The sequence below is a fragment of the Saccopteryx leptura genome, chromosome 7 (assembly GCF_036850995.1).
Source record: "Saccopteryx leptura isolate mSacLep1 chromosome 7, mSacLep1_pri_phased_curated, whole genome shotgun sequence".
Lineage (NCBI taxonomy): Eukaryota > Metazoa > Chordata > Mammalia > Chiroptera > Emballonuridae > Saccopteryx > Saccopteryx leptura.
This window is the reverse complement of record NC_089509.1, coordinates 45,670,977-45,683,372: the sequence shown is the minus strand read 5'-3', so window position 1 is coordinate 45,683,372 and position 12,396 is coordinate 45,670,977. Positions and strand designations below refer to the sequence as shown.

The 12,396-nt window shown below is 42.0% G+C and overlaps 1 protein-coding gene across 7 annotated transcripts in view; it reads left to right on the top strand.

The window, feature by feature from the left end:
* RBMS1 (RNA binding motif single stranded interacting protein 1) overlaps positions 1-7,530 on the top strand; it is a 249,968-nt gene extending 242,438 nt beyond the window's left edge. For all 7 annotated transcript variants that reach the window (XM_066344960.1, XM_066344957.1, XM_066344962.1 and 4 more), the window contains 4 exons: positions 144-254; positions 1,316-1,396; positions 2,737-2,821; positions 4,865-7,530. In XM_066344960.1, coding sequence (XP_066201057.1) covers positions 144-254; positions 1,316-1,396; positions 2,737-2,814 — 270 coding nt within the window. In that variant the 3' untranslated portion in view covers positions 2,815-2,821; positions 4,865-7,530. The remainder of the gene's footprint in view (positions 1-143; positions 255-1,315; positions 1,397-2,736; positions 2,822-4,864) is intronic.
* Positions 7,531-12,396: the final 4,866 nt, after the last annotated feature.

Here is a 12,396-nt window from a genome sequence, read left to right as displayed (position 1 = left end):
ATTATTTATGATACCATTTGCCAGTTTGAGGGGAGGTTATGTTTGGTTCACATTCCTCAATAAATAGGCATTTCATTTGTAAAAGGGGGTTACAGAATCTTAACTCCCAACCTCTTACGTTGTATCTTTCTCCTTCTTCGCAGGGTGCCGTGTTAACTCCCTCGATGGAGCACACCATGTCACTACAGCCTGCATCGATGATCAACCCTCTGGCCCAGCAAATGAGTCATCTGTCAATAGGCAACACCGGAACAGTAGGTGGCAAATTAATATCATCTATCTTGGCAAACAGGAGTGTAAATTAATGTAGATTTCCCTATCAGTCACAGGCGCTGTGATGTCAACAATTATGTCTGGCCTCCCTGATGCTCCTCCATGTTGCCTTCCTCATAGTAAATACTCGGATATTTCTTGACTAATAGGTGAACTAAGAGTTGGACCTCTGAATATCTCTTCTTTACCAGAGTAGAGCACCCATACACAACTATGTCCAGCCCTAATAACCAGTGCCTTTCATTCACACTGGCAGGCCTGGTCTTGAAACAAAAGATGGAGGTCATGCATGGAGGTGAAGGCAGGAAATTTCTCCTCTCTTATTTTTATGAAATTTGGGGGCATTGAGTCATGATCTTTGTACAGAATTATTTCCCCAGAGTTCAGGAGAGACTTAGTTGGGTATTGAGGTTGAGCTGATACCATGCCAGATTTACTTCCATTGTTTGGGTGTGACAACCAAAGGCTTTTAATTCAGACCATATTTATGGTGGCTTTAAAGAAGAAAGGGTAGAGTGGTTTCTCACTTACATCAGAACTAGCAGCAGCTACATGTGAAGGCCAAACAAAGGCCACACACATCCAAGATTGACTGGAAAGCTCTTGGCCTTTGGATGCCTGTCAATATCAGGAAAGCAAGAGTCCATTTTCTATTCTGCAGTGACCTGTTAAATCTAATAAGTCATTTACCCCTTAGTCTCCACTTATGGAAACAATTCTGGATACTAGTTGGGTGGGGGGCGCTGCTAGAAAATAATGAAGCCCTTTGAGGAGAAGGAGAGATCTTCTAAAATAGCATATTAAGGATGTTGCATTATTGAGGATGAGAAACCTTAATGATCTTCATCTATGTGCTTCTTTGTTAGGAAATCCAGAGAAAGGTAGGGATTTTTGCTTTTATAAATACATGAAGTAGAAAGCATTCACTTTGCTTTTTATATGATATATCGATATATAGTAATTAAAGTGAAGCCCATTTGCATTTCTTCTTTGAGACTTCCAAATACTTGTGATCCCATCCTGACCATACTCTTCTTTCCAGTACATGCCTGCAACATCAGCTATGCAAGGAGCCTATTTGCCACAGTACACACACATGCAGACGACAGCGGTTCCTGTTGAGGTTGGTACAGATCATCCAGTGGTCATTCTGGCAATGACTAGTTTCAGAAATGTGTAAATTAGGTGGAACTCAAAGAAAAGTCAATCAAAAGTTGAACATTTGCATAAAGATTAAAGTTTAGAAGGAGGAGTATATACCTAGAGTTAGTTTTTACTATGAAATAGAATTCTCTGCATACAGATTAGAATGGTGACATCCAAGCCACACACCCAGTGCTCCCAAAAACATTTCCTCAGCTTGTAACACATTTCATTACTCCTTCAAGGCTCTGTTTTGTGTCCCGTAAAATGGTGCTTACAGGCTAAAGATGAAGCTGGAGTCTCTAATCCTAGTACCAAAGATTATCTCAATAGTAATAATTACAAAAAGCAATCAGTTGTAATTAAGATACTTGAAAAAACTGGTGCTTCAAAACTTTTGATGGGGATGAGGAACAAACCACATCTGTTTCTATAGATGCTGTTAGTATAGCTAAATAACTTTTAGTTATTATGGAAGATACTAATATGATACTGATAGGAGAGAAGTGAGGGATTTGAATTAAGATTGGACAAAATAGCGTTTTCCAGCAAAGTACCCTTAAAATCCCAAGGAAATTCACCAACCTAGTCAGTCCCATCCTCTAAGCAGATCCGTGAGTTCCGATCCCAGGTCAGCCCTAGGACTGTGGCTGGATATTGGGGGCGGACGGACAGGGCATTCTTGTTTTGTTTGCTTCAGATTGATTTAAATTTGAGCAATTATTGGCATTCTTAGTTATCCGAACCCAAAATCTCTTATCTGCAATTCTGAAACACACCACACACAAAAAACATAAAAATAAAAATTCTCTTTGTAACCACTTTAGCAAAAATCTTAACCCTCAGTGAAACCCAAGCTGAACTGACAACCTTTACACCACTCCCTATGCATATTCATGTCTTCAGTGTAGACCTGGGAATGTGCTTGAGGCTGAGGTACAGCCCTCGACCCAACTGGGTATAGTCAGTGAGATACTGGATTTGCATACCACATTTCAGATCCTAAAATCTGAAAAGACTGAATTCCAAGTCACATCTGACCCCAAGCGATAAGAGATTTGTTTAATAAATTGTAGTTGGGTTTGAGGAGACAACTCATAAATGTTGGAGTGGGGGGTTCTTTGGGGTCTATCAGATTTTTTAACTTCTCGGGGAAATAATTAATCTTGAAAGTTCTTCATGACCTTAAGAAATGAGGTGGGGTTTTTTAAAATTACTTTTAAAGAGTGCATGTTTTGAAGGTGTTGGATTAAGTCAGACCTGGATAGGAGAGTTTGGATCTCCTGGCTCACGTGTCTCATCTGTTCTGCTTTGTTGCAGGAGGCCAGTGGTCAGCAGCAGGTGGCTGTAGAGACGTCTAATGACCATTCTCCATATACCTTTCAACCCAATAAGTAACTGTGAGGTATGAGGAAAGGGAGTCCGTAACTGTAGGGCTCAGATCAAGAAAAGTCTGTGATTCTTTTATCAGAATGGAACTTAGAATAACAGATTTTGTCACATCGATGTAATCATGGCCAAGGAATTCAACATTACTAAAGTGTTAATATCAGTGACTTTTTTGTATTTTTCCGAAGCTGGAAACGGGGAGAGACAGTCAGACAGACTCCCGCATGCGCCCGACCGGGATCCACCCGGCACGCCCACCAGGGGGCGATGCTCTGCCCCTCCCGGGCGTCACTCTATTGCAACCAGAGCCACTCCAGCGTCTGGGGCAGAGGCCAAGGAGCCATCCCCAGCGCCCGGGCCATCTTTGCTCCAATGGAGCCTTGCTGTGGGAGGGGAAGAGAGAGACAGAGAGGAAGGAGAGGGGGAGGGGTGGAGAAGCAGATGGATGCTTCTCCTGTGTGCCCTGGCCGGGAATCGAACCCAGGACCCCTTGCATGCCAGGCCGACGCTCTACCACTGAGCCAACCGGCGAGGGCCAATATCAGTGATTTTTATGGACTTGCAGATTTAAATATTCTATCCAAAAGGGGTTTATATTGAGGCTGAATATATATTTACTCTCCCTCCTTACCTCTCCCCCAAAATCTGTAACATATTAGAAAACACCAGGTACTGTTGAATACATTTGTCCTATAGTACACCTATAAGTACATGTATAAGGTCTACCAGAAAGTTCTGTCCGTTTTTGGAATAAAACAAAATACAAATTTTTCTTACTGTCAATAAACTTTATTAAATAATATAATTGCCATTATTATTAATGATTTCTTGCTAGTGTGAGGGCAATTTGTATATCCCAGTTTTGAAAAATTTTTATCTTTTGGTACGAAAAATTGAACCAGTGCTTGTTTGATATCTTCTTCATTTTTGAATTTTTTGCCCTTCAAAAAATTTTGCAATGACAAAAACAAGTGATAGTCGGAGGGTGCTAAGTCCGGGGAATATGGTGGATGCAACAGACATGCTTCTGTAGCATTTCTTCCTTGTTGAAATTCATAAAAATTACAGTGGCGTAAATGAACTTTATCAGTAGCCATGGGTACACTATGGCTTCACACATAAGACTAACGTGAATCAACTTTGTTTTAGTTAATTTGCTACGTCAGTATGTATACATTAAGTGATAAAAATAGAGAGGCACGGCCTGACCAGGCAGTGGCACAGTGGATAGAGCGTCGGACTGGGATGTGGAGGACCCAGGTTCGAGACCCCGAGGTCACCAGCTTGAGCGCGGGCTCATCTGGTTTGAGCAAGCTCACCAGCCCAAGGTTGCTGGCTCGAGCAAGGGGTTACTCAGTCTGCTGTAGCCCCCCGGTCAAGACACATATGAGAAAGCAATCAATGAACAACTAAGGAGCTGCAAGGAGGAATTGATGTTTCTCATCTCTCTCCCTTCCTGTCTATCTGTCCCTCTCTCTGACTCTCTCTGCCACAAAAAAAAAAAGAGCAAACAAAAAAATGGAGAGGCACACATGCGCCAAATAAATATGTGCTTACGTGTCGAAACTTGTGATAGAAACGGACAGAACTTTCCGGTAGACCTTAAATTTTACATTTATGTTATTCTAAGGTTCACAAACTCAAGGAAATCCGGCATAAGAGTCTATATAATCTAGCATTGCATGACTGGCAATGTCTTGACTATGAAATTTAACATCAGTACCCCTAGATTGAATGGTTGCATTCCCAGCTCTCACTTGGACCACAGATCTCAAAATTTTTACTGTACCATGCAGATTGCAGTAAAACAGATAGCTCTGTGGAACTTGGGTTTCTCATTGTTCTGGCAAAAGTATGTTGTAGGTCCCAGGTTTCAAAGGTGGACTCAGCGTAGAAAGTGGCCCTCGGTTCCAGAGTTGCATTTATTATTGGTCCTCCACCAGTGAGGTGCACAGCCTTTTTTCAACATCTTTATCTTTAAAACAAGTAAGAGATTTCAAAGCTCCGTGGCATATTACACCAAATGTACCAAAGCCTTTGTCTTATTTTTGTCTTCCAGATGTACAGAAGGGTGTTCTTACATGAAGAAGGGTCTGAAGGCTGAACAATCATGGATTTTTCTGATCAATTGTGCTTTAGGAAATTATTGACAGTTTTGCACAGGTTCTTGAAAACGTTATTTATAATGAAATCAACTAAAACTATTTTTGCTATAAGTTCTATAAGGTGCATAAAACCCTTAAATTCATCTAGTAGCTGTTCCCCTGAACAGGTTTATTTTAGTAAAAAAAAACAAAAAAAAAACAAAACAAAAACAAAAAATTTAAAAAAACAAAAGATTTTTATCAAATGGTTACAATGCAAAAAAAAAAAAAAGAAAAAAGAAAAAAAAGAAAACTTCAATTTTCTGGGTATGCACAAAGACCATGAAGACTTATCCAAGTGCATGACCGGATTTTTGTGGTTATGTTCATTTTGTGTTTAATTTGTGTTTTTCCCGCTGTATGAAATGGGCTTTCTGACGTTGAACTAGTCCGACTTCACCCACGGTGTTCTGTGCTTGCAGTGCGAGTGTTGCTGTAATTCAGTGTTGCCGTCAGTGTCTCTTTTCTTCGCTCTTCGTTTTTGTTTTTGTTTTTTTTCAACGTAGTGTGAAGTGTCTTATCCTTTTCTATGAATTCCAATTTGCCTTAACTCTTTTGATGCTGTAGCTGTTTCCGTAAAAGTTAGTTCAAACTAATGATGTAGAATGCTTCGACCAAATGAGCTGGTCTAGTATGCCTTGTAAAACAGCAGCATAGGGCTTTTAAAAGGTAGTCAATAAAAGTTGCTGAAATTTTGGCTTTTTTAAATATGTAGTAGGTGTTTTTAATGATTTTTCACATAACGTGTAAGGTAGTGAAATGCAAGAAGGGAAAACCGTTTTGTGTGAAACACATTTTCTGACTGGGGAACTTTTAATAGGGTAACTTGTTTGTAAGGCTGTATGCCAACAGTTTCCTCTGATAGTTTGACTGATTTAGGATATCTGCTGTATGATGCAATGTAAAGTCTTTTTTGCCTTTTTCAGGAGAAAAAAAAAAAACCTAACTTGATGTTCTAGATTTAGTGTAGGTAGTGTTGGGACTGGGGGTGCGGGGCGGGGGAGGGGGTCCCCGAATGTCTTGTCCTTCCTTTATACTAATGATAGTGCTTTAGAGTGAGAACTGTGCCCGAGATCTGGCAAACCGAAGCATGTTGCTGTCGCAACTAAATGGCAAAAGCTAAAAGTAAGGATTTGTCTTCAAACATAAGCTGAGATATGGATAGAAGCAAAACGATTGGCTACTAGCTCTCTCTCTCTCTCTCTCTCTTTCTCTCTCTATTACAAAAATTTGAGAAATAAAAATTACTTGGCACTTTTAAAGGTAACTTCACCAAAGACCGAAGAGCCAGTAACCAGTAGCTCCAACTTGTCTCAGCATCACATCTTCTGTGCTCTTTATTTTTGCCGGACCAGTTTGCGGTTAGGAGAATGTGCCTTTTTTGTACCTTTGCATTTAGGTTTTATAATTTTAATTGATGTATGGACACACACAAACAAACAAACAAAAAAGCATGAAGGAAGATTTGGATCCAAGCAGTGCCACACTTTACATCATCACTACAAGTGTTCAGTGTAAATTGAAAAACCAATTTTGAAACTATGAAATTCCTGATTCATAAATATACACAGTTATTTCTATTTTAGTACATATAAGATGATTCACTGTACTTAAAGCTCTTTTATTAAGGTAATTGCATATGTTTGAAAAGCAGTGGTAAATTAAGTTGTCTTCCAAAACTGTGTACTTGTCTGGTCAACTGTGTGTGATCAGTTATCTACCTCAGAGTCTCTTTTCCTTTGTGCTGGGACAGGTTGCTGGCCCTCCCTGTTTCCACAGACCAAATCCTCCTAGCTCGGGAGCTAGGGCTGAGCAGTTATTTCTTTCGAGTATTTTTTAGTTCTTAAATTTTATGCTTGTATTTGATTATAGATGTCAGTGACATTTCATAGTTTCAAAAGTCCTTGCTGCTCTGAGAAGTGTAGATTCTATTGAGAATTACGTAGTCATAAGAGAAATGTGTTTTTGTTTTTGTTTTTTGTTTCCTTTTTTAAAGTTGTGGTATTATTGGTTCTATGCTCCCTGGAATATTCCTGCTTTGTGAAAGTCCAGACTGAACGCAGCACCCTCCTTGTACCTAGTACATTTCTACACCTGGGTCTCTCACTACTTGATATGTTTGCATTAGTTAAGACAGAAATTTGGTAGTTCGGTTAGAGGGGAGGGCAAATCTGCTGCTAGAAATGTCTGAACTAAGTGCCATACTCGTCTGAGTAAGATTTGGGAAACATAATCTCTGTACATAAGAAAAAAAAAATCAGTTAAACATCACATAGTAGACAGCCATTAAATTATAAAAAATTAATTTATGAAGAAAGACCTTTTGTACAGATTGAAAAAAAAAGATTTTCATAGAGATATCTATATGATCAAGAGAGTTAATTTTTTATTTTGTTTTACTAGTGCCACAGACTTGCCAGTGGTAACTTATTTGTCCGGTTCAAGATAACTGTAGTTTTCTTTCCTCGACTTGTTGTTAAACGCCAAAAGACATTTTTGAACTGTACATCTGATCAGATTGTTAGCTTTTTCTGTTTTATTTCTTTTGAGAACCTTTGAATAAAAAACATCTGAAATTTTATTTTTCCTGTCAGTTTTTTTAAGTAGATTAAATGTGTGTCAGAATTTTATTTGACCTTTCTTGAGCTCAGTAGATTGGTTTGAAAGAGAGGTGAAACACATTTTAGATTCAATATGTACTTGAAATACATTTTCTTCAAAAGAATTGGGAAGAAACCTTGTCGTGCCCTTCTTTTTGGTTATTTAAATCTGTGTACAGGGACGGAAACATCAACCATTAGCTCACCGCTTTTCATCTCAGCAGAAGTGCACCTTTGGTCTGTTCTTGAAGGGCCCCCTCCTCCCTCTCCCCTCCTCCCTCCTCCCTTCTCCCTCCTCCCTCCTCCCTCCATGCCACCCTCCTGCCTGTGGCACAGTTTGTCATTGCCTAGCAAGGAGGACAGAGTAAAAACTGTCCCGTCAAGCAAGCACACAGCAAGATGATCTTATGCATGCCTGATGACCGCGGGCCTCTTTGGTGACCTGGTTTGGCTGTCCCAGTAAGAGGCCGTGGTGCCACATTCGTGGGGGAGAAAGAACTTCTCTTGCCCATACGGTGTGTTTTATGGGAAGCACTTAGAACAGGAAATGGACTCCTTTTAGCCAACGCGGATAAAGTGTTTTAGCCTAGCTGTAGTGTTCCTTTTTTTGCTGCCCGGTGGCTGAGTCTTGGTGGTGAAAGGAGTGGGCCAAAGGAATAGCCACACCCTCCGTTTCTGTAGATCTGCCTCCCTGCAATGTGGATGGCAGAGTGAGAGTTAGATACATAGGGCTTAGAGCACTTGGCCTGCCAGAGTCGAGCAAGCCTGGTTCTCAGTGGCTCATTCAGAAGAGGACACACGGTCCTCTGGTAACCAGTGCTTCGGAGGCAGAGCTGTCAGGGCTGGTCCCAGCCTCACTGTCTCAGTGCTCCTTCAAGTGACCAGGACCAGCAACCAAAGCACCTTTGGTTTTGTTTACCTCCTTTTTCTTGTATTTTAAGAAAGCTTTCAGTCTCTGGGGTCCTGGCACATCCAGTGGCTGCCTTTACATGGAAACTGATAGACACTTTTTCAAGATCACCTTTCTATGCAAAAGAGATGAGCAAATCTGCCTTATGATGGTTCGGAAGGAGCTATCCTCACACAGAAAGAGCAGCTGCCATGCGTGCCCTTGGGGACAAACATCTTGCCAAGGCCATGGCCACGCAGGTCATCACCAGGAGCCAGGATTTTCCTGTTGTCTAAGGGGCTGAGATCACATCCAAGGTGGAATTGGCTTGGGAGGGAGGGAGGGAGCTCTGGCAGTTGCTCCTTTGTGTTTGTATTTCCCCCTCTATATGGAACTAGGATGAGGTGCTGGGTGGACAGGGGAACCCCATTTTCTCCCCACCAACCATGCCTTTCATGGGCATCGGCATCAGGTAAGTCCATTGGAGCCTGAATGCCACCTCTTCACTGTCACAAATACTGATTAAATGTCCACTGGGAGAAAGGTGGTGCCTCCCAGGCTGAGGGGGCCGCAAAAAAGTTCCGGTCTGATTGATGATATTCTCGTTGCACTGAACCGACAAGGAAGAGAAGCAGCGCCCTTGGGCTACGATGATGGACTGTCACCAGCACCAGCACCACCCCCCAACCACCAAAGAGCTTCAGAAAATGGAAAATGGGTGAGGAGGGAAGAACACTCAGAGCCCAGGGCTTAAGAAAAGGCTTGCAGTTGATTCCTCTCAAATAGCAATGTGAGGAGATAACCACCGCTCAGTCACCTGAGAGCATGCCAGCGCCTCCACCGGCGGCTCGTGCCGGATGGTAGCAGGGAGTTTGGGCCATGAGAGTGAGGAGTCCTGGCCCAGCCGCGGCAGTGCCGTGTGTCCATCCGTCCGAGTGGGATAAACTCCCCGCAGGCAGCAGAATTTCAACCCTGTGAAGTGGCTCCCGGGTGTCTCTCCAGTCTTGGTAGGGCCAGAAAGTGTAACTTAACTTCAGCCACTAGAGGGAGGATTTGTGTTTCTTCACCTTCTGCTGTGAGCTCTTAAGGCAGGATCCCAGGCAGCTGTGGGTTCCGGCCTTGAAGGGGGTGGCGGGAAGCACTGCTGGTGGATATTCGCTCTCTGAGCACTCACACCGCTGGGGATCACAGGGTCTTGGATTGGGAGCTATTGGTAAAGACAGATTATCACCATTGCCCGATGCAGGCAGCTTTCTCGTCAAGACCGTTGTTGCTCACACTGTGGAGTGACTTAAATATGATTTTTAAGGCTCAAGGAAGCTTAAAAAAAGTTTTGTCAGACTTCATGACGGCGCATGAAAGCACTTAAACACATAACTTTAATGCTATTATTTTTTTAAATGTGACTCTGAGAGACTGAGATTTGATTTAGTTATTCCATTGCTCATTTACATAAGATCCAGGTCCTATACCATACCTACTCTTGTGGTGTCTCCTGCCTTCTAGGGTCCCTGAAGTCACTATCTGCTTGAATGTCTCCAGTGACGGGACACCACTTTCCACCTCACCTGGCATCCTGTATCTTTTTGGAACAGCTCTCAAACTTGTTTAAGGAAGGAGTCAAAATTGTGTCTATGTCATTTCTACTTAGCAGCCTTACTTCCGCCAACTGAGATGCTGCGGAGTAAGTCATGGCTATTCTTTAAAAGACAGTATAGTGAGGGGAAACTGACTGCCCGGCGATAAAGGGGTTGGCATGTGACTGGACAGGAGCAGCACAAGGGACTTGGGGGGGGGGGGTGAAACTAGACCACATCCCAGTGTGGTTACACGGTCTGTGTGCTAAAAATTCACGAAACTGGACACCAAAGTCTTTGTATGACCATTTATAAAATAACATTTTTTTCTTCTTAATGAGACAAGTTGGTCATTCCTCAAATGTGGAAGACTGCAGGCTCCACAGATCTCTGGGTTGAACATGCCTGTAGCTTTAACTTCCTCATCAGCTCTGGCTTCACATTCTGCACTGGCAGCTTACCCTCCAGATGAACCACAGGTAACAAGATAAAACCCAGGAAACTCGAGGAACAGCCTGAGCCTTCCCCTGTCTCCCAGCTCAGCCCATCCTTCTGTTATAGGGGAAATGGTCTCCTTTTTGACTTTTCAGACACACCACAGTTTTTAAAACTTGTTAAAATCCCTATGTCATTTTATCTGTTGTCAGGATTAATTCCAGTAAAGACACACAATGAGCCATGTAGTTACTTTAAATGAAGACATCTTAATGGCATGAAAAACAGGGTATAAAGTGAATGGAAAGTTCTGAGCATTGAAAAGTAGATAAGATATGCTCCTAATATGAAACCATTTAAAAAATGAGAAGCTACTTCAAAATGCTTAGCTGTAGGTGGAAAAATTGTGGAAAGTTTGTATTTTCTCATTTATTTCCAAATTTTTTCAGTTTTCTGCAATGAAAACATTTTATAATCAGGAAAAAACATTTAATGAAGAATGTTGTCAGGTCATCCTGGTGTCATGCAAGTTGGTGTGATAATAGGTCCATTCAGCATGTTTGATTTGTTATTTGTATTTAAGAGATAATGCACCAGACATCAGAAGACAGGAAGAGGACATAATTTGGTTCCAATCCTCAAGGAACATTCTTATGGGGAGACATAAGTATGTAAGTGATAATATTGTAAGGAAAAGTAACAAAAAGGGCTAAAGAAAGCTCTGGGAGTCCTGTGATGGGGCCAACACAACATGAACACACTCCTGAGAGCGCATTTCCACATTACCCCAGTTCCTTCTTACCAGCCAGAAAGCCCTTCAAAGCAGCCATTTTTCCACACTGGTTGCTCGACCTTCTGAAAGGTGAAATAGCCAGGCAGACAAACGAAGTCTTTGGTAGATCTGGTCTTGCTGGAATGAGGCTTGGAGCAGATGTCCAAAGAGTTGATGCTCCTTTGTCACCACTGCTCTGAAAATAATGGAATGTGTGATCACCTTATCTTGATTCAGTCAAGCAAGGTGTTTGATGAAATAATGTCATATTCCCAATAGTCATTTTTACTTCTTTTACCCTCAATCAAATGTTCTCCACATGCCAGATTGTGGATTTGCAAACACCGGTGTAGTTTTCTGACACACTCCACTCCATCTTAAAAACTCACATTTATTCCTTTCTTCCCAAAAGTCTCAACAGAAACCCTAGCAAATCCTCTCTCTGTGAGCCAAAAGCCTCCATAATCCCTCTAGTCCAGGGGTCCCCAAACTTTTTACACAGGGGGCCAGTTCACTGTCCTTCAGATCATTGGAGGGCCGGACTATAAAAAAAACTATGAACAAATTCCTATGCACACTGCACATATCTTATTTTAAAGTAAAAAAACAAAACGAGAACAAATACAATATTTAAAATAAAGAACAAATAAATTTAAATCAACAAACTGACCAATATTTCAATGGGAACTATGCTCCTCTCACTAACCACCAATGAAAGAGGTGCCCCTTCCGGAAGTGCGGCAGGGGCTGGATAAATGGCCTCAGGGGGCCGCATGTGGCCTGCGGGCCGTAGTTTGGGGACCCTTGCTCTAGTCGAACATCTGTAATTTTGAGTTTCCTGGCAGCCAAGGTGAAAGGGGAGGAAGATACATGCATTTATTAAGTGAAGCAAAGTCTACCACATCCTCTGGAGAGAGAAGACTGACAAGCTTTGTATATGGACTCCACTAAGAGGCACTGGGCAGTGTCCACCACATTTCCCGCCAATACAATGACGCTTTCCCAAGGGCATTTCCATCAGGGACCTTCCGTGAAAGCCAAGGACAGCACACCAAAGCACCACATTGTCAGTTAAGTCTTTTCTCAGATGGTGTTCTGTGATGGACTTTCTCCCCGTCACTAAGCCCACTGCTGTGATTCTGAAGGACAACATCTGTTCGGCAACATCACAAAT